At 36.1% G+C, this 27023-nt stretch overlaps 1 protein-coding gene across 7 annotated transcripts in view; it reads left to right on the forward strand.

Annotated features, from left to right (window-relative positions):
• CCSER2 (coiled-coil serine rich protein 2) overlaps positions 1 to 27023 on the forward strand; it is a 158917-nt gene that overhangs the window by 100480 nt on the left and 31414 nt on the right. For 6 of the 7 annotated variants that reach the window (XR_011463004.1, XR_011463003.1, XM_070364714.1 and 3 more), the window contains 3 exons: positions 5281 to 5364; positions 11770 to 11856; positions 25564 to 25653. Coding sequence is in view for 5 of the 7 variants with exons in the window: in XM_070364714.1 (XP_070220815.1) it covers positions 5281 to 5364; positions 11770 to 11856; positions 25564 to 25653 (261 nt within the window). In the remaining 2 variants the exon portion in view is untranslated. Of the gene's footprint in view, positions 1 to 5280; positions 5365 to 11769; positions 11857 to 25563; positions 25654 to 27023 lie in introns of those variants that run through there. The other variant, XM_070364713.1, reaches the window with a different exon arrangement.

The raw sequence follows: 27023 nt of genomic DNA on the forward strand, positions 1-27023 counted from the left end.
TGAGTGTAGTCAATGAAACAGAAGTAGATTTTTTTTCTGGAATTCTCTTGCTTTTTCTGTTATCCAGCAGATGTTGGCAATTTGATCTCTGGTTCCTCTGCCTTTTCTAAATCCAGCTTGTACATCTGGAAGTTCTAGGTTTATGTACTGTTGAAGCCTAGCAGTGTGTGTGTGTGTGAAGTGAGCCTGTGAGTTGTATGGTAGTTTGAAGAATCTTTGGCATTGCCCTTCTTAGTAGTATTACACTGTATACATATGTCATAGTCTGTTTATCTGTTTAGCAGTTGAAGGATATTTGTGTCTTTTCCCAGTTTTTGGCAATTATGAATAAAGCTACTATAAACATTCGTGCACAGATTTTCATGTGAGGATGTTTTAATTTCTTACCTGGGCATGGGAATGCTGGTTGATAAGTATATATCTAACTTCTTGAGAAATCAGCAAGCTGTTTTCCAAAGTGGTTATTTGATTTTGTATTCCTACCACGATTAATGAGAGTTCCAAGTGTTCTGCATCTTGGTCCACACTTGATATTGTCAATATTTTTCAAAAGCCCTTCCCATAGTTATGCATTGGTATCTCACTCTGGTTTTAATTTGCATTTGCCTAATGACTAATGACATTTAGCATCTTTTCTTATGCTTATTTTCCAATCGTATATCTTCTTTTGTGAAGTGTCTATTTTTTTTCTAACAAAATTTTTGTTTGTTTTATTTTTGATTATTAATAGTTCTTTATATATGTTTTTTATCAGTTATGTAAATGATGAGATAAATGGATATTGAAAAATTGAATGTACTTTTTGGGCAAGTATTTAAAATTTGAGTTAATGAAGTCAGTTAAAAACCCTAGATTCTCACATCATCATTATTTTTGTTGTTGGCTCTTGTTAAAAGCAGTCACTTTATAAATGCCTTTTGCCTGTTTTGGTGATGGTTTGCAGTTGTCAAAAAACCTGCTTTGGCTTCATTGATTTCTTTTTTCCCCCTGCATGTTTTAAATTGGCTTCACTGATTTATGTTTCTTGATTTTCAATTTCATTAATTTCCATACTCTATTATTTTCATCTTTCTGTTTGTGCTGGCTTTATTTCGCTCCAGTTATGGATTTGACAACTTTGCTTTAATATAAGTATCTGGTACAATAATTTTTCCTTCTAAGCACTGCTTTAATTGCGTTCCACAGATTTTGATACGTGGTTTCATTTTCCTTTCAACTCAAAATATTTTCTTATTTACCTTGGTACTTCTTTTGACCCATGGATCAAGGAAGTATCTTGTTACTTTCTGTTTGAAGACAGTTTTTCTGGTTTTGATTTTCTAGTTAACATTCCATTATGTTCAGAGAGCACATTCTATTTTCTATTCTTTTAAATTGAACTATTCAAATATGTAGGTTCATGTCTTTCACCAGATATGAAGTGTATTTATCCATTATTTCTTCAAAAATTTTTGCCCCGAGCCCTACCTTCTATGACTTGAGTGATATAAATATTAGATCTCTTGTTGTTGTCCTATAACTCCTGCACCAAGCTCTTTTTTACCCCTCCCCCATCTTTTTTTGTCTTTATTGTTCAGATTGGATTTCTGTTGATCTATCTTTATGTTCAATGTGTAACTCAAATGCTGGTACTGTATTTAGTCCATCTAAGTACCGTAGTGTTTAGTGCATCTAGTATTTAATGCATCTAGTGCATTAAACATTTTTGGGTGTTGAGTCTTTGCAGTTCTGACACTGTCATTTTCCACTTTGTGTGTTACGTCTTTGCTGAGACTTTCTCTTTCTGTTCCCTTTAAGAGTTCACCCTTTTGGAGAATTTTTATAATAGCTCTATTAAAATCTCTTGTAGTTAATTTTAAATTTTTTTGTTATTTAACTTTTTAATTTTGTCATTGATGTTAATTGTCTTTTTCTGTGTGTCTTGAGGTTTTCTTTCTTTGTACATTGAGTAGTTTTGGAGTAAATCTTAGACACTTAAATGTTGTATTATGAGACAGTTAATATTGTTTAAAGTTTATGGAGAATGTTGTTTTTTTTTTCCTTTTAAGCAGATAGATTATTTGGTTGGGATCACACAGCAAGTTCTGATTAGCCACCTTTGGGTTGTGGTTGTAATGTCAGTTGTTTCCAAAGCCTTTGCCATGCCTGCCAGGTCTGTTTTGAGTGTACACCTTCCAGTGGGCAGCTTGGGACCTGGGCAGTGTGGTCTTGGTTTATTTCTCAGAGTCTTTGAAATGCTTCTTAGGATCAGATCCAAGCAAGTGTGATACTCAAGAGTGGTGAACCTAGAAGTTTATATACAATTTTCTAGAGTTACTTTCTTCATGACATCCTGGTATTTTCTGTTTCTATGGGCTTGCCTTTTTATTCCTCTACAGTGAAAGTTCCTGTTCTACTGCACACTTCCCACAACTAAATCCATGTCCAAGGCAAAGCAGTGTGAGCTTGTGTTGTCTCCTATTCCTTGTGGTTCCTGCTTTGCAGTGGCCAGGAAGGTATTGTAGATGTTGGAAAATAAATCGTTTTATAGTTCCTCTTTTCTCAAATATATACTTATATATAGGATTGGCCTTGTTTTTTTTTTAACTTTTAAAACATTTTGTATTGGGGTATAGCTGATTTATATTGTTGTGGTAGTTTGAGATGAACAGTGGAGGGACTCAGCCATCCATATACATGTATCCATTCTCCCCCAGACTCCTCTCCCATCCAGGCTGCCACATAACCAGAGTTCCACGTGCTGTGCAGTAGGTTATCCATTGTATATAGTTGGTTATGCATTTTAAATGTAGCAGTGTGTACAGGCAACCATAGGTTCATTCTCTAAGTCTGTGAGTCTCTTTCTGTTTTGTAGGTAAGTTCATTTGTATAGTTTTTTTTTTTTTAGATCCTACATACAAGTGACTGTTGTATGACATTTTTCCTTCTCTGTCTGACTTACATCACTCATTATGACAGTCTTTAGGTCAGTCCATATTGCTGCAAATAGCGTTATTTCATTCTTTTTAATGACTAATATTCCACTGTATATGTACCACAACTTCTTTATCCATTTCTCTGTCAGTGGACATTTAAGTTGATTACATGTCTTTGCTATTGTAAACAGTGCTGCAGTGAACACTGAGGTGCATGTATCTTTTCAGATCATGTTTTTCTCCAAATATATGCTGAGGACTGGATTGCAGGGTCATATGGCAGATCTATTTTTAATTGTTTAAGGAACTCTGTACTCTTTAGTGGCTGTACCAATTTACATTCCACCAACAGTGTAAGAGGGTTTCCTTTTCTCCACATCCTCTCCAACATTTATTGTTAGTGGATTTTTTTGATGATAGTCATTCTGGCTGGTGTGAGGTGATATATCATTGTAGTTTTGATTTGCAGTTCTCTAATAATTAGCTATGTTGAACATCTTTTAACGTGCCTCTTGATCATCTGTATGTCTTTGGAGAAATTTCTGTTTAGTTTTTCTGCCCATTTGTCAACTGAGTTGTTTGTTTTGATATTGTTAAGCCTTGTGAGCTGTTTGTAAATTTTGGAGACTAACCCCTTGTTGGTCACATCATTTGCAAATATTTTCTCCCAATCTGTGGATTGTCTTTTCATTTTGTTTTTTGTTTCCTTTGCTGTGCAAAAGCTTTAGAGTTTAATTAGGTCCTCTTTGTTTATTTTTGTTTTTATTTCCATTATTCTGGGAGTTGGCTCAAAAAGGATATTGCTGCGATTTATGTCAGAGTGTTCTGCCTGTGTTTTCCTCTAGGAGTTTAATAGTGTCTGGTCTCACATTTAGGTCTATAATCCACTTTGAGCTTATTTTTGTGTGTGGTGTTAAAGAATGATCTAATTTCTTTTCTTCTTTTTTTTTTGTGTGTGTAGCTGTCTGGTTTATAGGACTGGCTCTGTTTTTATAGTTCAAGGCAGAGATAAACTTTACTAAAATGAGTCTTGTAAATTCCTTACTTCTTTAAAAAACATTTTTAATGTGTTCTGTGAACATTTGTTATTCATTAGGATGTTGGATTCTTTCTCAGGTCGAATCCTTAATGTCTGTGGCATCACCAATAAAAATGTAATTTATCTCTGCTGGAGATTTGACAAAGGCTAATACTTCACTGTCAGTCACTCTTACTTGTTGAGTTTTTCTAAATACTCATTCCTAGGCCCCATCACTAGAGTTTCTGATTCAATAGGTATATATAGTACCATAACCTTTTAACACTTCTGTTCCAGTGTAGGAGATTGCCATGTTTGGGGGATTTCCTTCAGGAGAGAGAGGTGCTATGGTAGTGCTCCTTGAAGGCTGTTGATTCAGTGGGTATCACAAGGCAGCCAGGTGCCATCTGAACAAATAAGGTATTGAGTTGCAATTGTACTGCATTGGTCAGGGTCTAGGTCCCTCACCATCATCCCAGGCATATTCTTAGTTCATCTTTTTTAAGGTTGTCTGTGAATCATTGGACATGCCATGTTTTATCTGATTATTCCTAAACTATTTCAGCAAGAGGTAGGACTTAATGATACCCTGTTATTTTTTTTAAAAATTGTGTTTAAGGACAAAAACTTTAATTTTTTCAATTTTTTAAATTGAGGTATAGCATATATCAAGTAAAGTGCTTAAAGGTGTACCAGTCTTAAGTGTAAAGCTTGTACTTTTCACTTGTATGTACCCATGTAACTGCCATACAGAGAGGACACAAAACATTTCCAGCATGTTTATGGGTTATAATGCACTTTACTGCCAATAACTCCTTTCTCCTAAGTCAGCCACTGTTCTGATTTTTAGCACCATAAATTAATTCTACCTCTTCTCAAACTTGATAGAGTCATGCAGTATGTATACTCATGTGTCTTCTATTCAAATGTTTTCTGTGGTCAGCTCTTTTTGAGTCATTTAATATTATTGTTTCTGACTCCTTTGTACTCAAAGCGCTAGATCTGATTCAAATCAGATTTAATTTGACTTTTATTTTACATTTTTCATAGGTGGAGTACTCTTAACATTTTTAAGGAATTGTCCTATATTTCTTTTCCCATTCTAAAACTTTCAGTGGCTTTCTCACCGTCAGCTTACATAGTGAATGTTCCACAAAATATTCTTTCTTGAACTCTGTTGTTTGCTCTTCTACGTTTGTTTCTACCAGTGCATGGAGGTAAAAAGGAGATTTCTAAAATCTTAATTGATTACCATTCTAGCATTTGGTCTGGGGTGAGTTCAGGTTGAGCAGAATATCTGCAGTTAATTGTATTACTCTTGCGTTTTCCTTTTCTTCTTTCTGACAGCATGATGGAAGTGGTTCATTGCATGATGTTCAACTCTCATTGCCATCTAGTCCAGAACCAGAAGATGGTGATCAAATATGCAAGGTATGATGACTAGGTAGTCATGCTGAATTAAAAAAAAAAAATTTTTATTACTAAAATTATAAAGCAATAATAAAACTTCTAATAATAAATATATTTAAACCTGCAACTTTGTTGTCTTGGGTTTTGGTCAGATTTGCTTTTCACTTTTACTAACTTTTTAAGTTAAATTGATATCCCTGTGGTACTTTAATTTGAGTTTGTTTTATCAGTTGTATAGTAATCTGTCCCAATATTAATATTGGTGCAGGATTCTTTTTAAAATTAATTAAATCTTTTTTTAGAATTATATGAATAACAATTTAAAATATGACTACCAATAAAAATTAAAACTGTTAATAGGTACTTCTCATATATATATGTGTGTGTATATATATATATATAATCACAATATTGAAGAACTTTTAGCTGAAAATTACATTTTTTTATGTTGAAAGATATATAGAATGCAGATGCATTTTGTACTTGAAGGTATATTTTTTTATAGTTCTCATCTTTAGGTCTAGTTTTAGTTGAAGAAAGATTTTTTTTTTAATCTTCCTGAATCACATATTTATTTCTTAAGGACATACAAGTATTCTTGTCTTTCCTATTTCCAGGTAAAATTATTGTTTCCTTTCACATTCTGTTTTCAAAGTATTCTAGTCAGTGTGTTCTACTTGTCTGTAGTAACAGCCTCAAAATATTGGTGGCTTACAATAACAAAAGTTTATTTCTTTTTTTTATTTGTTTTTAACAGAAGTTTATTTCTTACTTATTATTTCTCATTATGTTGCATTTTGGTTGTAGATTAGTGAGACTTCATGTTTTTTCTTCTTTCTGGGATTCTGGATGAAGGTCATGCTTTTTGTACCTGAGGGAAAGTAGCATTGGCAGAATACATTGGTTGAATGTAACATATGTTGCTTCCAAAACAGGTCAACTGACCAGTCTTGATATTAAGCGTCAGGGAAGCACAGTTTTTTCATAGGATATGGAGTGACTTTTGGGGAACAAATTTATGTGTAAAACACAAAATAAAAAAAATATCAGATAATAGTCACATCTGGTTATCTGATATTGGCTTTTCAGCGTGTTACCTACCTATTCTTTAATATAAATTTCTTCCCATCTCCATGTTTCCATCCTGTTGTGAGTATAATAATAGGTTTGCAGGAGAACATCTCTTCTTGAAAAACTTACTTACATACTCCCTTGAGAGCCATTGATTTAGATGATTTCTGGTTGTCTCTCAGTTGTTTTTTGTTTGTTTTGTGATTGCTACTTTAAAAGTAAAAACTGACTTTTTTCTAAATTTTTGTGAAACTTTTTTATGTATAAGTAAATTCTTTTTAAAGAAAAAAGTTAATTCCAACTTTTTTTGCAGAACTCGTGTCTTTGTTTTTTCCACCCTCCTCTAAAGTTTGTCCGTACATTTAGTGTTGTAGGATAGACACAGCGTGTGTCTCTCTCCTGTCCTCAGTGCCTTTCCTTTCAGGCAGATCGTCCCTAGCCTTTCTTCTTCTTTTTGAGGTCAGATGCAGTTTCTCACCGGGCTTCCCAGGTGGTGCCAATAGTCCAGAATCTGTCTTCCAGTGTAGGAGATAAGAGAGACGGGGGTTCAATCCCTGGATCATGAAGATCTGTGAGTAGGAAATGGCAATCCATTACAATATTCTTGCTTGGAAAATTCCAGAGACAGAGTGAGCCTGGCTCCCGGGTCACAAATAGTCAGACACAACTGAGCATGCAAGCGTGCAATAGCTCATACTTACTCTTTCTAGTACACTAGACAGTCCTTCACTTTCATCAGCAAATCCCCGAATCTGCTCATTGAGGATGGTTTTGCAGTTCAATTTCAAATGATACAAATGTTGTGACTTACACCATTACAACTTTAGGGCCTAAACTCTCCATTGGACCTGCCATGTCACCAGTCTCTCCTTTATCCCAGGACAGTTCCCTCTGCCATGTCCCTGATGAGCTATTTCAGACATTGACCACTTGTCTCATCCCCTTTCTCAGCCACTCTTCTCAGCTGCTGCATTTGCCTTGTGTTCATCAAGGAAGATCTTCTTTGCCTTTCTGCCTCCCAACTTATCTGTGTCTGTCATTCTGATTTACTTTATTCCAGTTACAGGGAAAAGTGACCACTGTGCTGTGGAAGACTACCCTTTATTGTTCTCGACTCTATCTTCTGCTGCAGTTAAAGACCAAACTACGTCTGCGTCCTCTCTCATGTCTCATTAGTGTGCTTTCTTTACTTCCTCTTCATCCTCACTTTATAAATTTCTGTGTCTTACCTATCCTAAATTCAGTAAATCAGATAAACCTTTCCTTGACTGTCTTTCTAGTTGTTCTGGAAACCTGGAAAAATACACATTTGACATGGCCTTTGTCATAAAAGCTTTATCCCTTGGTTTTTGTGTCAGTTCTTTTGGAATTCCCTTACCCCTTAACATCCCCTCTCCTCCTCCACACCACCTGCCTGCTTGCTTTTCTTGGATTCTTTTCTTTTTTAGAATGTAGGTTTGTATCTTTAGTCCAGTGTTCATTGAACTTTCTACTCTCATGATTTCACATGTAACATGTTGTGTTGTTAGTCACTCAGTCGTGCCCAGTTCTTTGCAACCCCATGGACTGTAGCCTGCCAGGCTCCTCTGTCTATGGAATTTTCCAGGCAAGAATACTGCAGTGGGTAGCCATTCCCTTCTCCAGGGGATCTTCCCAACCCAGGGATTGAACCCAGGTCTTCATTGCAGGCAGAGTCTTTACCATCTGATCCACCAGGGAAGCCCCAACACGGGTTTCCCATTGTGAGTGGGACACATTGGAAATGTCCTGTGGACGAGATTACCAAGTATGAGAGAGAGTGATTTTTATATGTATCAGTATAATCATTGTCAATATATCCTCCAAACAGCTGTCCAAGCCATCTCCAATGTAGATCTATCTGTTACTCCCTGGCTGAAGCATGCTTGATGTTCAGGCCCTCTGTGATCTGTCCCTTGCCTAGATTACTAACTGCATTGCTCCCCACTGTGCACCACAGCCTTCGTGTGCAGCATTACTGCTTCAGTTCAGTTCAGTCGCTCAGTCGTGTCCGACTCTTTGCGACCCCATGAATCGCAGCACGCCAGGCTGCCCTGTCCATCACTAACTCCCGGAGTTCACTCAAACTCACGTCCATCGAGTCGGTGATACCATCCAACTATCTCATCCTCTGTTGTCCCGTTTTCCTCCTGCCCCCAATCCCTCCCAGCATCAGAGTCTTTTCCAGTGTTTCAGCTTTAGCATCATTCCTTCCAAAGAACACCCAGGACGGATCTCCTTCAGAATAGACTGGTTGGATCTCCTTGCAGTCCAGGGGACTCTCAAGAGTCTTCTCCAACACCACAGTTCAAAAGCATCAATTCTTCGGCGCTCAGCTTTCTTCACAGTCCAACTTTCATATCCGTACATGACCATTGGAAATACCATAGCCTTGACTAGATGGACCTTTGTTGGCAAAGTAATGTCTCTGCTTTTGAATATGCTATCCAGGTTGGTTATAACTTTCCTTCCAAGGAGTAAGTGTCTTTTAATTTCATGACTGCAGTCACCATCTGCAGTGATTTTGGAGCCCCTCAAAAATAAAGTCTGACACTGTTTCCACTGTTTCCCCATCTATTTCCCATGAAGTGATGGGACCAGATGCCATGATCTTCATTTTCTGAATGTTGAGCTTTAAGCCAAGTTTTTCACTCTCCACTTTCACTTTCATCAAGAGGCTTTTTAGTTCCTCTTCACTTTCTGCCATAAGGGTGGTGTCATCTGCGTATCTGAAGTTATTGATATTTCTCCCGGCAATCTTGATTCCCGCTTGTGCTTCTTCCAGCCCAGCGTTTCTCATGATGTACTCTGCATAGAAGTTAAATAAGCAGGGTGACCATTATTGCTTATAATTCTCCAAATATGCTGTCCTTGTCCCCATCTCTGTATTGTCTTACAGAATCCCTAAACCTAACGTCAAAAGTTTGCCACACTTTGTGTTGTTAGAACTTACCCTTTAAAACTCGATTGGGGTTAACCATTTCCTGATATGTTTTCCTTTTCCTGTCTTTATGTGTAAAATCCTTAGAGCAGTGCTTATCATATAAATAATGCTATAAGCATGTTGGCTCTAAATGTTTTACCATACTCATATTTTGATTTCACTTTTGGGTTCATTTTCTCTAACATCAGCAGATCCTAGCAATGCCTGAATTGATATATAGTATTGCTATACAGTATTCCGTCAAGTTGCTTACATTGCATTTCAGTTATCCTCTTATAAGGCAGTTCTGAGTTTGTGAACTTGAAGATCTTATGGGTTTTCTTGTACTTAGGATCATTTCTTTGGCATATGAGTTGCATAACTGAAACTGGAGTGCAAGTAATTTTTATGACTGTTGTATATACAGTCATATGTTTGTACAAAAAGATCAGTTTTTATGTCTGATAATGTACCATTTTTTCTGCAGTCTTATTAATCACATTGAGTACTTCTCCCACTAATTTAACTCATGATTTGCAATCCATCTTTTTTTGATCTTGATTTGTGATTTTTTTAAGTCCCTGAAAGTCATTTTTTCATACATAATAGTTCTTCGCCATTGCTGTGTGAATAACAACTGCAAAATTAAAAAAAATATTTTCTTCTGTATTGTTTCTTTCCCATTTTGATGCTTATTTGATACATCAGAGCCTTCATAAAATTTTTGTTTTTGATCTCTTGTTAATGAGACTGAAATATCTTTTGTTCCCAACCTATCTGAAGAAGATGGTATACTTTGCTCATTACCAACACATTATATTTGCTTACTTATTATTCTTTCTGGAAAGATGTATCATTTATATGTATATTCTACAGATGACCCTTGAACAAGTTTTAAACTGCATAGGTCCACTTGGATTTTTTTAAAAAATACTATACTACATCGATCTGCAGTTGGTTGAATACAAGGATGTGTACCTTTTGGTTTTGGAGGAACTGTGGATGTGGAGCACCGACCAAAAGTTATACCCAGATCTTTTTACTTTGCATAGGGTGGGCACCCCAACCCCTGTGTTGTTCAAGGGTTAACTTTAGTTTCCCTTGGCAGCACTATTTCATCAGTATATATTTCTGGATAATTAAATAGCAGTAAACAAAATGATCTAAGTATAAGATAATGATACCTTACATGTGACAATATAACCGAATTCCTGCTTACCTTGACAATAGGTTTGTGTTCAGTTCAGTTCAGTCGCTCAGTCGTGTCCGACTCTTTGTGACCCCATGAACCACGGCACGCCAGACCTCCCTGTCTATCACCAACTCCCGGAGTTCACCCAAACTCATGTCCATTGAGTCAGTGATGCCATCCAGCCATCTCATCCTCTGTCGTCCCCTTCTTCTCCTGACCTCAATCTTTCCCAACATCAGGGTCTTTTTAACTGAGTCAGCTCTTCGCATCAGGTGGCCAAAGTATTGGAGTTTTAGCTTCAACATCAGTCCTTCCAATGAACACCCAAGACTGATCTCTTTTAGGATGGACTGGTTGGATCTCCTTGCAGTCCAAGGGACTGTCAAGAGTCTTCTCCAACACCACAGTTCAAAAGCATCAATTCTTCAGTGCTCAGCTTTTTTTATAGTCCAACTCTCACATCCATACATGACTACTGGAAAAACCATGGCCTTGACTAGATGAGGTTTGTTAATACCTGTTAATACATTCAGGAATTTCTTTCTTTCTTTTTTTTTTTTAATTTTGGGAAAGGGATTGGCCTTAATAGAAATTTCTTATAAACTAAGTTGACAGGGTATTTATTTTTTGATTCAGGCAGTTCTCATGAAAGTAGCTCAAAGAAAAAGAATCTTCCTTGATACCTTTTCAGGCACATTTACCTTGCTACTGATTTCTGCACCAGTCATGAAAATGACTCTGTGCATTTAATGATGCAGTTTCCTCTACTTGTGGCCTTCGTTTCCTCTGACAAGCACTCATATATTCCTTGAAATCTAGCTGAAGTTATTATTTTATGTATAATTTATTTTACTTATGTGGCTTAGTTCCTCATATCTCTGAAATGGGGATAATAGTATCTACCTCAGAGTTGCAGTCAGAATCAATTACTTAGATACCCCAAATTACTTAGCTCTTGGCGCCTGATTAGTACTCAGTGAATGTTAGCTGTTGCTGCTCTTATTGTTCATTGTTTATGTGTCAGACTCCATTAAACTATGAGTTCCTAGAAGACCAAACTGAGTTTTTTTTAATGGATAAATAGCTAGGATATTTAAGAAGAAACTTCATGTTAAATAAACAAACAGTTCATTGCTCAGTCTGCATCATTAATTTAATATTTTTCATTAGTGTTTTAAAATACAATTAAATACTTCACATTGAATCTTTTAAAATATTTCAGAATGAAGATTTACTAAATGAAATAAAACAACTTAAAGAGGAACTAAAGAAAAAAGATGAAAAAATCCAACTATTAGAACATCAGCTTGTAAGTATTATAGTGTGGTATGTAAAGTGAAGCCTTTTCAAACTGGGCAATATATATATGTTTTTTATAAAACTAGCCAGAATTGAAATTATACTTTATTTTTTGGCTTTAAAATTGCGCTATTACATTGTTTTTAGGCTGTATGCAGTCTATAAAAGTATGTGGTTTAACTTTCAGTCTAAATAATTTTTCAGAGTGAAAAACTCAATCCATTTTCAGTTGCGTCTGTTTTGGAGATTTGAAATACACCAACTTACCTTCATGTTACTGAGGAATGAAACTGGGTATTTAGTCTTAGAAATCTGAGTGGCTGTCTTGTTAGAAGAAGGTTATTCTAAAAAAATATTTCCCCATAGATGATGTTCCGTGATTTCTTAGAGCCATATGATTCTTTATAATTTTATAATTGTTACAATGTCAAATATTAGTTCCATATGAAAGCTGTATGTGCTATGTGTTGAATTTAATTAAATTTAGTTTGTAATAATAAAAGACCAGGATAACAAGAACGTAATGGCATAACAACCATAGTAGGCCAAAGCTTTCTTGGAAGTTAAAAACTTATATTGGCCAAGCAAAGTAATTTGGCAATATGAAATAGTAATTTCACTCAGAATATAAAATATCAAACATACTGAGCTCTGAGCCACTGGGGTCAAATCAGAGATCCAGCTTATGAATAAATAGTAAGGATAGGTGGATCAGATATTATGATTAAGGGTATCAGAGGATGTAATGAACCTGAAAAAAAAATAACCCAATAGTGCAAATTGAGGGCCTACCAAATATAAAATTAAGAAGGACAAGAGTTAGAGTAGTTTTTGTATTTCAAAACTAAAGACAGAGAACAAGATGATGGAGGAGTAGGTGGATGTGGAGTACATCTCTCTCCATGGATACATCAGGAATACACATTCAGAAACAGAAGTGCATGCAGAACACCAGCTGAGAATGGACAGAAGTAGCTGACAAGAGGAAAAGAACATACAGAACCACGCAAAACTTTGTAGGACAAAGGAACTAGGGGAAAAAGCAGAAGCGTTAGGACTGGACCTGCCCTTGGCGGGTGGGGGAAGTGAAACAGAGACCAGATCCCCACATCGGGGCAATTGTCTGAGTCGGAGGAGAAACATATAAGGCTGAGAGTGAAACAGCTGATCTGTGGCAGCCTAAATGGAATGAGAATCAGATCTTGCCAGAGCTGTACATACCTCAGACAGGGACTCAGGTTCCCTGGAAGGCGCAGTGGCTGGGAGCTGGAGTTTAGGGATTGTGAAGCAATCCCAGGGCAAGGGCTGCTGTTGACTGCAGAGAGTTGAATTGAGGGGATGTGAGGGAGGAGATTGTGGTGGGAAATGCCTGTGGAGGAAATCCAGGCAGCCATGGAAGCAAGGCGATTCTGCTGAGTCACGCATAGGGGATGGAGCCATCACCATAGCCCCTCTCTCCCCACAAGCCAGCATTGGCAGCTGAACAGTAGAGAGACTGGCCCATCAAATGCCTGATGCACTGAACTACAGAGCAAGACCCCACCCAGGGTGCCCCTTGAAGTGCCTGATGTGCCGATCTACAAACTAGGACCCCAGCCAAGGGGACCCCTCTATGTCCCTGACCCATGGAACAACAGAGAAGGACCTCAGGCAAGGGAGCCCTCGAAGTGCCTGAATGAGTGGAGCTATGGAGAAAGACTGCCCAAAGAGGCCTTCTGATTGCCAGCTACAAGAGGCTCGAAAAAAGACTCTGATAGCAGTTGAGGCAGTCTGTGTCCCTGTATGCTTGGTACCATCAGAGTCCCCACAAGCCAAGCAGCTGCGCCACCTTCATGCTCAACTGTCACTGGGGCAGAACTGCCACAGGAAAGAAAAGGCTTGCATTTATGCACGCAGGGTCGCTTTGCTAGTGTCCAGCTCTTTGCGACCCTGTAGACCGTGGCCTTCCAGGCTTCTTTCTCAGGGAGAGGGGTTCTCCAGGCAAGATTACTGGAGCGTATTGGCCAATACTGGTTGCCATACCCTTTTAGGGCACTCTATTTCCTGCTGCCCTAGCCACCAACTCCTCTGAATACCTGGTGCTGCCAGAACCTCTGCCACCCAAGCAGCTGGACCACCTCCACACCTGGCCCTCACAGGGGCAAACCCAAGTCCTCCAGGGCAGCCTCAGGAGCAAACCCCAGTGGACGACCCTTATCCAGAGGTGGAAATAAAACAATTGAAACCCAGGGGCAGTATGGCTAAGGAAGAAGATCCAAAACCTTCCGACTAGCTGTACAAGCTGCAGAGTAAATCCACATGATCAACTGTGTCTATGGAATATATAAAAGGTCATTGAGAGCTCCCACAAAAGGAAACGCACTAGTTCTGATAGCTGTGGACATTGGAAGCAAGAATACATAGGAGTAGGACCAGATTAGAATCTGAGCTGCCCCCACAGCAGGTCTAGAGATCAGCACAGTGTTGGAGGGCATCCTAGGGAGGTGAGGTGGACTGTGACTCCCAGCGAGGGAAAGGACTCTGACAGCAGTGACTCAAGAAAAATGTTTATTTTTCTTATGTTTTGACTTGTCCTGTAGATTCTTTTGGATTGTTTTTCTTTTTTGTTCCTCTCTTTCCCTCTCCATTGTAGTTATTGATTTTATTGGCACTATGAAATCCAATTAAGCTTTTGAGCTTTTTTTTTCCTCACTTTTTTTATTATTGTTATAAACCTCTGCCTCTTTGTTGTTTGGGCTTTTGCAGTTCTGTGGTGGTTTTTTTTTTTTTTTTTTTTTTTAATTTTAATTTTTTAAACCTATTATTTTTTTACATTTATTCCTTTGTTTACTTTTCCTACTGTTCTTTTCCCCTTGCAGTCAATCTTTAAAACATATATAAATCTTCATCTACCTCTGTTTAACTTTGCGATCTATTCTTTCTTTCCTTTGCTCTCAACATATTTGTTAGTTTTATTTTCATTGCTTTATTCCCCACTTGGCACCTTGCTTTAGTTTTGTTTTCCAGTTTGTACTTTAGTTAGTTTGGTTCTTAACTGGTTAATATAATTTTTGATTTCCTTTGTTTGCCGGGTCAGTCTACTGTACTTTATTTTTGTTGGACTGTTCTGACTTTGCTCATGGGTTATATGTATATGTGTATATTCTATTATTTTAATTATTATTTGCCTGATTTTGTAACTGCCATTTGTCTGGGGTTCATCTTTGGTTTCTCGTTTTTGGATATTTGTTCTAATCTCACTTAATACCATAACAAACCACTTTGGAATCCTCATTCCTGACCAGAGATCAAGCCCTGAGCCTTTGGAGTGGGAGTACTGACTCCAAGACCCTAGACTACCAGAGAACTAACCCTAGGAAGTATCAAATAGTGAGAACTCACACAAAGGAAACCACTTGAATACAAGACCCAGCATCACCCAACCACCAGTAGCACCCTGTACAGGACTCCTCATCTAAACAACAAACAAAACAAAAATACAAACCCAATCACCAGCAGACAGGATTACCACCTCACTCAACCTTGCCCATCAGAGGAAAAGCAAACAAAAACTCAGCACAAATCTCACCGTATATGAAGCTTACAGAAACTACTGGACCAAATTTAGGAGGGCAGAAACCAAAAGGAAGAAAGAATTCAACCTTGAAGCCTCAGAAAAGGAGACTTCAAACACAATAAGTTAAAAACAAAATAATGAAAAGGCATAGAAATCAATTAACAAATGAAGTAATAAACTAGAAACAGAGAAGTCCAAATAAATGAAGAGGAAATAGGCAAACTACCTGGAAAAGAATTCAGAATAATGATAATAAAGATGATGATAAACCTTGAAAATAAAATGGAGAAAATGCAAGAATCAATTAACAAAGACCTAGAAGAACGAAAGAATAAACATACAGAGACAACAACACAGTTACTGAAATTAAAAATACTCTAGAAGGAATCAACAGCAGAATATCTGAAGCAGAAGAACGACTCAGTGAGCTGGAAGATAAAATGGTGGAAATAACTTCTGAATAGCAAAATAAAGTAAAAAGAATGAAAAGAACTGAGGATAGTCTCAGAGACCTCTGGGACAGTATCAAATGCATCAACATTTGAATTATAGGGATCCCAGAAGAAGAGGAGGAAAAGAAAGGGTATGAGAAAATTTTTGAAGAGATTATAGTTGAAAATTTTCCCAACATGGAAAAGGAAATAGTCATTCAAGTCTAAGAGGTACAGAGTCCCACACAGGATAAACCGAAGGAGAAACACACCAAGACACATACTAGTCAAGCTGACAAGGATTAAACACAAAGAAAGAATATTAAAAGCAGCAAGGGAGAAGTAACAAGTAACATACAAGGGAAACCCCATATGCTTAACAGCTGATCTTTCAGCAGAAACTCTGCAGGTCAGAAGGGAATGGCAGGATATATTTAAAGTACTGAAAGGGAAAAATCTGCAGCGAAGATTACTGTACCCGGCAAGAATCTCATTCAGAATTGATGGAGAAATACAAAGCTTTTCAGACAGGCAAAAGTTAAGAGAATTCAGTACCACCAAACCAGCTTTACAACAAATATTAAAGGGATATATATAGTCAAGAAATACAAGAGAAGAAAAATGATCTCCAAAATCAACCCCAAATAATTAAGAAAATGGCAATAGGAACATATATATTGATAATTACTTTAAATGTAAATTGATTAAATACTCCAACCAAAAGACACAGACTGGCTGATTGGACACAAAAACAAGACCCAAATAAATGCTGTCTACAAGAAACTCAAAAGTGAGAGGATGGAAAAATATATTCCATGCAAATGGGAAGCAAAAGAAAACGAGTAGGAATCCTCATATCAGATATGCTGCTGCTGCTGCTAAGTCGCTTCAGTTGTGTCCAACTCTGTGCGACCCCAGAGACGGCAGCCCACCAGGCTTCCCCATCCCTGGGATTCTCTAGGCAAGAACACTGAAGTGGGTTGCCATTTCCTTCTCCAATGCGTGAAAGTGAAGTCACTCAGTTGTGTCCGACTCTTAGCAATCCCATGGACTGCAGCCCACCAGCCTCCTCCATCCATGGGATTTTCCAGGCAAGAGTACTGGAGTGGGGTGCCATTGCCATATCAGATATAATAGACCTTAAAATAAAGAGTATTACAAGAGATATGGAAGGACACTACATAATGATCATGGGACTAATCTTAAGAGGAAGATATAACAATTGTAATATCTGTGCATCCAACATAGGAGCACCTCCATACATAAGACAAATACTAACAGACATAAAAGGTGAAATTGATGATAACATAATAATAGTAGGAGACTTTAACACCCCAGTCACACAAATGGACAGATCATCAAAACAGAAAATTAATAAGGAAACAATGACACATTAGATGAGATGGATCTCATTGATATCTTCAAGACGTTCCATCCAAATGCAGAAGAATACACCTTCTTCTCAAGTGTACATGGAACATTTTCCATGGTAGACCACATCTTGGGTCACAAATCAAACCTCAGAAAATTTAAGAAGATTGAAATCGAATCAAGCATCTTCTCCGACAACAGCACTATGAGCCTAGATATTAATTACAAGAAAAAAACTGCAAGAAATGCAAAGACATGGAGATTAAACAACATGTTTCTAAATAACCAATAGGTTACTGAGGAAATCAAATGGGAAATGAAAAAATTTCTAGAAACAAGTGCAAATGAAAACATGACAACTCAAAACCTATGGTATGCAACCAAAGCAGTTCTAAGAGGGAAGTTTATAGCAATACAGTCCTACCTCAAGAAACAAGAAAAACATCAAATAGACAATCTAACTTTACACCTAATAAAACTGGAAAAAGAAGAACAAAAAACCCACAAAATTAGTGGAAAGAAAGAAATCGTAAAGACCCGAGCAGAAATAAATGAAAAAGAAATGAAAGAAACAATAATAAAGATTAATAAAACTAAAAGGTGATTTTTTTAGAAGATAAACAGAATTGACAGGCCTTTAGCCAGACTCATCAAGAAAAAAAGAAAAATGCAACAAAATTAGAAACAAAAAAGGAGAGGTTATAACAGACAGTGCAGAAATACAAAGGATTATGAGACTATTAACAACTATATGGCAATAAAATGGATAACCTGGAAGAAATGGACAGATTCTTAGAAAAGTTCAATCTTCCAAGACTGAACCAGGAAGAAATAGAAATTATGAACAACCCAATTACAAGCACTGAAAATTGAAGCTGTGATAAAAAAAATCTTCCAGAAAACAAAAGCCCAGGACCAGATGGCTTCAAAGGAGAATTCTATCAAACATTTAGAGAAGAGCTAATGCCTATCCTTCTAAAACTCTTTCAAAAAATTGCAAACTAATTCTACGAGGCCACCATCACCCTGATACCAAAACCAGACAAAGACAACACAAAAAAAGAAAACTACAGGCCAATATCACTGATGAAAGTGAAAGAAAGTGAAGTCGCTCGGTTGTGTCTGACTCTTTGCGACCCCATGGACTGTAGTCTACCACACTCCTCTATCCATGGGATTTTCCAGGCAGGGGTACTGGAGTGGGTTGCCATTTCCTTCTCCAGATGATCTTCCTGACCCAGGGATCAAACCCAGGTCTCCCACATTGTAGGCAGATGCTTTACCGTCTGAGCCACCAGGGAACTCATCACTGATGAACATAGATGCAAAAATCCTCAACAAAATTTTAGCAAACAGATTATAGCAACACATCAAAAAGCTCATACATCATGAATAAGTTGGGTTTATTCCAGGAATGCAATGATTCAATATATGCAAATCAATCAGTGCAATACACCATATTAACAAATTGAAAGATAAAACCATATGATAATCTCAGTAGATGCAGGAAAAGCCTTTGACAAAATTCAGCACCCATTTATGAATAAAACTCTTCAAAAAATGGGCATAGAAGGAACTTAATAAAGGCCACATATGATAAGCCTACAGCAAACATTATTCTCAATGATGAAAAACTGAAAGCATTCCCCCTAAGATCAGGAACAAGACAAGGGTGTCCACTTTAACTACTATTATTCAACATAATTCTGGAGGTCCTACCTACAGCAATCAGAGAAGAAAAAGAAAGGAATCCGGATCGGAAAAGAAGTAAAGCTCTCACTGTTTGCAGATAATGTGATACTGTATATAGAAAACCCTAAAGATAGTATCAGAAAATTACTGGCACTAATCACTGAATTTAGCAGAGTTGCAGGATACAAAATCAGTACACAGAAATCACTTGCATGTCTATATACTAACAATGAAAAATCAAAAAGAGAAATTAAGAAATCAATCTCATTCACCATTGCAACAAAAAGAATTAAATATCTGGGAATAAACTTACCTAAGGAGACAAAGGAACTGTACACAGAAAATTATAAGACACTAATGAAAGAAATCAAAGACAACATAAACAGATGGAGGGATATTCCATGTTCCTGGGTAGGAAGAATCAATATTGTGAAAATGACTATACTACCAAATGCAGTCTACAGATTCAGTGCGATCTCTATCAAATCACTAGTGGTATTTTTCACAGAACTACAACAAAAAATTTCACACTTCATATGGAAATTCAAAAGACCCTGAATAGCCAAAGGACTCAGGGTCTGAGTCCTTAGCTGGAGGACTCACCCTTCCTGACTTCAGATTATACTACAAAGCTACAGTCATCAAGACAGTATGGTACTGGCACAAAAACAGAAATATAGACCAATGGAACAAGATGGAAAGCCCAGAAATAAACCCATGCACCTATGGGTATGTTATTTTTGACAAAGTAGGCAAGAATATACAATGGGGCAAAGACAGCCTCTTTAATAAATGGTGCTGGGAAAACTGGACAGCTACATGTAAAAGCATGAAATTAGAACACTTCCTAACACTATACACAAAGATAAATTCAAAATGGATTAAAAACCTAAATGTAAAACCAGAAACTATAAAACTCTTAGAGGAAAGTATAGGCACAACACTAATGACATAAATCAAAGCAAGATCCTCTATGACCCACCTCCTAGAGTAATGGAAATAAAAACAAAAGTAAACAAGTGGGACCTGATTAAACTTAAAAGCTTTTGCACAGCAAAGGAAACTGTAAGCAAGGTGAAAGGACAACCCTCTGAATGGGAGAAAATAATAGCAAATGAGACAACTGACAAAGGATTTATTTCCAAAATGTGCAAGCAGCTCACACAACTCAATACCAGAAAAACAAACAACCCAATCAAAAAGTGGGAAAAAGACCTAAACAGACATTTCTCCAAAGAAGACATACAGATGGCTAACAAACACATGAAAAGATGCTCAACATCACTCATTATTAGAGAATTGCAAATCAAAACTACAACGAGGTATTACTTCACAGCAGTCAGAATGGCCATCATCAAAAAATCTAGAAACAGTAAATGCTGGAGAGGGTGTGGAGAAAAGGAAATGCTCTTGTACTGTTGGTGGAAATGTAAATTGATACAGCCACTTTGGAAGACCATATGGAGATTCCTTAAAAAAGTAGGAATAAAACCACCATATGACCAAGCAATCTAACTCCTAGGCATATACTCTGAGGAAACCAAAATTGAAAAAGGCACATGTATTCCATTGCTCGTTGCAGCACTGTCTACAATAGCTAGAACATGGAAGCAACCTAGATGTCCATCGACAGATGAATGGATAAAGAAGTGGTGGTACATATACACAATGGAATATTACTCAGCCATAAAAAGGAATGCACTTGAGTCAGCTTTGATGAGGTGGATGAAGCTAGAACCTATTATACAGAGTGAAGTGAGTCAGAAAGAAAGATATAAATATCATATTCTAATGCATATATACAGAATCTAGAAAAATGGTACTGAAGAATTTATTCACAGGTCAGCAGTGGAGAAACAAACATAGGGAATAGATATGGACATGGGGAGAGGGGAGGAGGGGGTGAGATGTATGGAAGAGTAACATGGAAACTTATATTACCATATGTAAAATAAGATAGCCAACAGGAATTTGCTGTATGGCTGTATGGCTCAGGAAACTCAAATGGGTGCTCTGTATCAGTATCAATCTAGAGGGGTGAGATGTGGCGGGAGATGGGAGGAAGGTTCAAAAGGGAGGGGGTATATGTATACCTATGGCTGATTTATGGTGAGGTTTGACAGAAAACAACAATATTCTGCAAAGCAATTATCCTTCAATTAAAAACGACTAAAGACAAACCCAACCAATGTAGCCAATTTTCAGGGAAAAGAAAAGGTAGCTTTAGGAAATTAAGCATCACATTTTACAGAAATGTATTATAGAGCACAAAAATTGTATCTAGTGACTTTAGAAAAAGAGATTATGACCCTCATATTCTGTACCTAAACACATTTTTATTTATATACAAAGGTACATTCTCTGACCTTTAATGTATTGAAAAATATGCTATATATTTATCTTTGTAAAATTATTTAATGATGCATCCCAAATACTTGAGAGAGAAATCTTAAAATAACTCAGGAGTAAGGAAGTAAAGATTAAAATGAATGAATGGTGAAATGGAAACCCATCTTTAGAGAGACTCGATGGGATAATCTTCCCAACTACTAACGGAAGAAAACTTGAGGCTCATTAATCATATGTCATTGTATATCATTTGAATGTTAAATTTGTTTAATTTATAGATTAAAACATTTCTGAAATAATTATTTTTAACTAAAAATTTAAATTTCTATTTTTGTAAATATTTAGATAAAATAGGTTTCAGGAAAGAGATAAAGGGTATACTGAAGAAGTACTGAATTATTTATCTACAAATAAGTATCTAAAATTATTCTTATTATATACTTAGATAAAATGTTTGTGGACTGCTCTAAGGTAACTATTCGTAGGTTAGAATAATGTATCTTGCAAAAGATAAAAGAGGACGTAGAGAAATACCAAGGATATCTAAAAATAGCAAAACTAAGGTGACAGAAATTCAACCGAATGTAATAAATATTAATATAATAAAAATGGAGATGGCATTATCTCATGTAGAGAGCTTTGTTGAGGATTTAAAGCAAAATCCATTCATTTCTTCACATAAAGGAAATTTAGGTAAAGTAAAATGGCATAGTAATACTGAATATAAAAGGTTGGGAGTTTCAATATTAAAATTAAAAAAATAAATCTAAGACTGAAATAATTATAAAAAAGTCACTTTATATTGATACATGATTAATAATGAAAGATAACAGCTTTTTATGCTGAGAAGTTTTAATTATTTTAACTTCAGTATGCCCTTTAAAAAATACTTTTCTCATTTATAGTATTACCTTTAACCAGTTAACAGTAATTTTTAAATATTTTCTAACATTCAGTCCATATTCTGATTTCTCTAGTTCTGAAAATATCTCGTATGTTTATACATTGCATCAAGTTATATCCCTTAAGTCTCTTTTACTTTAGAATTTTTTTTTTTTTTCATTGTACTCCCTTATTAAAGAGACTGGGTCAGTTATCCTGAAGAATATCTCACCTTACAAATAACATTTAGAAAGGTTTTAGAAATATCTAAGAAAATCCTAAAGAAAGAAAGAAAAACACAAGCAAAAACATTACTCTTTATTCACATATTAATAAATATGTGAAATTCTCTGTATTTGATATATTAAATTTAGACATTATTTATTTCAAAAGAGCCCATCACCTATCTTTAGTTATGGTCTAGAAAGTCTCTTGTTCAAATCAAGAATTTCAAAGGATATAAACTATTGAAAGCAGAGATATGCAATTGCATTTTTCAGATTACCAAAATTAAAATTTTCCTTTTTATAGTCTTTTTCTTTCTTTATATCCCTTAATTAGTTTTCTTAAAAATAGCAAAATGTCATCAGAGGAGCCATGGAATAGGAATTAGAGATGTTTCCTTGGCGTATTAATTAGCTGAATGACATTGGCAGTTTCTATCACTCTAGTGCTTTCTTTATCAAAAATGTGGAGGTTTTTCTAGGTGATTCAAAGTCCTGTTTCATTTTTAGCTTGCTATACTTTTTATTTTTTTTCAGAAATAGACACTCAGCTCTAACCTCTGTTTATATGTAAACTTAAAAAAATACATTGACAATATAATGTGTTAAATTCTTATTTTATGAGAAATATGCACATATAAAATCAGATTGCAGTGCTTCAAAAATTAGGCCAAAAAGTATAGAAGCTTGACTATTTAAACCTTATTCCAAATGCTTAGAATGTCTGTATATTTTCACCTCAGTATACTGTAGTTAAATAATAATTAATTTAGACATATTTGTTCTTTGAGTCCTCAGAGTAATCCTATGAAAGTACTGGTGTAGAATTTTCTTTGTGGAGACATAGAAGGTGGAATTCAGCTTAAGTAGGCTAGCTGTGTAATTGAGTATTTGAGAACCCATGACCAGACTGAAGCTGCATAGACCTAGGTTCAAATCCTGGCTCTGAAACTTAGTAGCCATACTCTCTTAGGGAAGTTACTTAATTTTTTTAACCTCTTCTGTGTGTGGGGATAGTGAAATAATACCGACCGTGACAGTATAGTGTTGTATTATAAATTAAATGAACTATGTATGTAAAGTCCTTAATGCTATAATTGGCCCATGGGTACATGATAAATAATAACTTACTTGATAATTTGCTCCAAATCACCATCTAGTGAATCAGTGCCTGTCTAGTGATGTTTTAAGTTTTAAGTAAAAGTCTGACTAAAGTGACTTGAAAATAAGAATGTTTATAAACTTAAATAACAAGAAAGTGTATCAGCCCATCTGTTTTCATGGTTTCCTAATTGGTCATATGGGTAATGGTAAAGTTCTCTCTGGCTTTTCTGAAGTCCTCTTGGACTCTTGCCTGTCCTTCCATGGTCACAAGATGTTTGTGGTGACTCTGTGTCATATACTCATGCTGTGGTCCCCAAATAGGAAAAGCACCTGTTTTTCTTTAGCATATCCATTTTTAAAATTAAGAACACTTTCTTAGAAAGAACCCAGAAGGGCCTCATGTTTTATTGGCTAGATTTAGGTTCTTTGTCCCTTAAGCATTGAGGAGTAGAATTAATCGCATTGGTTCAGACTAATCAAAGTCTATCGAGTCAAGAGAGGATACATACTTCCTGAAATATGGGACCACACAGAAGGTGAGCATCTGAAAGAATCTGTCAGCAGTAAAGAACGCAGATGGAGAGGGAATGATATGAGTAGCTGTTGTCTGTCTATTGAAATGTCCCTAAAAGCTACATTTTTCGAATTATAGAAAATTCAAATATTTGCCAGTTATTGTCCTACATATGTTAGTTAGCACATAGGCTGCAGAAAGGAAATTGTTCCTGGAATTGCAGTAGTCAAGATAAAATAAGTAATGTGCTTGCATTAAGATAAATGTTTTATCTTTTTTCTGCTTTCATACCTCCCATATATGTTAAAAGTTAAGTCCTACTGAATTCCAAGAGATCTAAGTTGACCTGTTTATATATTGAATTTCATTTCAATGACTGTCCCATGTTTTGGAATGGAAAATACGTACATACTACAAAGAATAGGAAACATGTCTGTATTACAGAGGTTTTTGTTTTGACTAGATTTTGATTGTGGAAATTGTAATGATTTGATTGCAATTAAGAAAAAATTTGAATATTGGTAAATATTTTAAAAGTAGAAACATCATTTTAGCTTGATGAAATAGTCAAGAATTTGTTATAGAGGTTTTCCTATAAAAAAGTATATTTACCTCCAGTGAGGTTGTTTGATAAATAATACAGCTGTATTGCAGCTTCACACTGAGGAGAAATTCTCATTATCAGTCTTTTCATTTTTTAAAAAAGTTTGATGTTTATTTGAGAGACCATAGTTTACACAATGGGCATGTTACTTTGTGTTGTGTAAATGACTGAATGAATATGTTGTGAGTGAAGTTAGGAGAAGAGAATTTATTTACGAACTGAGATGGTCAGATGGATTTTGTTAAAGGACAGAAATCCTTTAAAATACTCCAGTCCAATAAAGTTAACACGTCTTTAAAGAGCCTTTTAAATGCATTGCAGGAGTGAAGAAACAACTTTTCTGGAGGACCTGTAGTATTTAATATCTGAGTCCCATCAAAAATGAGTTTAAGAGACTGCGTACAGTGATTGTAGTACCATTTTAGGGAAATATTTAGTTTTGCAGTTATATTCTTTATATGCTTATATATTGCTGTATATATTCTATATCTGTATACATGTATATTTATATACATAAAACCATAGGTAGTGTGTTTCATGGTATGAGATTGCCAAGGGTAGTTTCGACTATTTAAAATTTTGCCTTGGTGGGTGAACCTAAAACCTAGTCTGTGGATAAGATGGGAGACTACTGAGTAGATTTTCATGTTTTTCTTTTATTTTAACCTCCTAAAGTGAAGTCGATCAGTCGTGTCCGACTCTTTGTGACCCCGTGGACTGTAGCCCGCCAGACTCCTCTGTCCATGGGATTCTCCAGGCAAGAATACTGGAGTGGGTTGCCATTTCCTTCTCCTGGGGATCTTTCCAACCCAGGGATTGAACCTGGGTCTCCTGCATTGCAGGCAGATGCTTTATCCTCTGAGCCACCAGGGAAGCCCCATTTTAACCTCCTAAGAGAGACCCTAATTGCTTTGTTTGTATGTATGTGTATATGTAAAATTACACTAACATATACAAAATTTTAATGTAAAAATTTGTGTTTTTGTTTAGGCAACTCGGTGTAACTGCCATCAAAAATCTAAAGAGGAAAAATGTACATATGCTGATAAATATACCCAAACACCCTGGAGAAGAATTCCTGTAAGTAACACATGCTCTTCTCCTCTTGTCATTTTCTATTTTGATGTTTTGGTCTACTGTTTTTACTCTAATAATTTTGCATCTGCCATGACTGTCAAAATATTTTTTTAAGGTAAGTGGATTTTTCTTGTCTCCCAGTTGTTTCTGTGCTTTCTAAAGTTTCTATTCTGTGTCTTATATGAATGAATGTGCTTTAATAGCTTTTCCATTCTGCATACTGTAGGTCATTTTATTTGAGTGTCTAGTCTCCCACTCATTGCATGTATTTATGAGAGTGGTGTTTCCCCATGCCTACAAGAAAAAGAAGTCCAAAATACAGTCTTCTTCAATGGCATGTGACTCTGAAAATATATTATGTAGCATATTCTTTTTATTTGTTGAGATTTTTCAAATATATTCTCTTATTACGATTACCCAAATGTTGAGGCTGTTAGGAAGCATAAATGCATTAAGATACAGACAATAGAGGTTATGTTTTAGGCATAGAGTAAGGAATAGTTTCTTCTAAATGGTAGAAAATAATCATGCATTCTGTGCTTCTTCATTGTTTTTCAAAAATATTACATTTAAAAACATATTATGTGCTAAAATATACTTTCTGAAGTCAGTTCAGGATATGCCTGAGCCAGAGAGCTGTCATGGCTATCAGTCATTGTTATCCTATGGTATGGTGCCAACTAATAAATACTTCTTGGTAAGAGAATGCCTGATAAGCCAGCCTTGACCCTGCTTTTGCCTTATTTTGATCTGTGGAACCCTAGTAACACAAATGAACAGGGAATTATAATGGTTAATTAATCAACAGTCTGATTTTTTAAGCTTAGTTATAGGCCTTTAAAGTTTATAAAATACTTCTTTTCATTTAATAAGTAGTTATTTTTTGTGTGCTCTGTATAAAGTATGATGCTAGTAATTTCAGCAAAGGTTTGCTGAGCCCTTCCTATCTCAGTTATTAGCCTCTTGAAGTGTAGAATTGGGGAAGAAGACACACAGACAAAGAAAGATTCTTCCATCTTCCATTCTTCTTAAAGTGCTTATTAAAGGAATTGGCAAGGTGATACAATTAAAGTGTAGAAAGTGCTGTAAGGTTCAAAGGATTGGGAAAGTCTAGATAAAAGAATCGAACTTAGTGAAAAGAGTAAATGTGGTGGTTGAACCATAGAAAGCACAAGATCAGTAGATAGAGATGAGTTCTAGAATTGAGAATGAGAGGCTCTTCTACATTAGCACCCTTCCATAGAATTTCCTTGCTGTCTAATGCAGTTGCCACTAGCTGAATGTGACTGTTGAATACTTGAAAATGTGGCCAGTGTGATGCAGAAGAGAATTTTAAGAACTATTTAATTGTAATTAATTTAAATATAAATAGC

This window comes from Bos mutus, chromosome 28, assembly GCF_027580195.1.
Source record: "Bos mutus isolate GX-2022 chromosome 28, NWIPB_WYAK_1.1, whole genome shotgun sequence".
NCBI lineage: Eukaryota > Metazoa > Chordata > Mammalia > Artiodactyla > Bovidae > Bos > Bos mutus.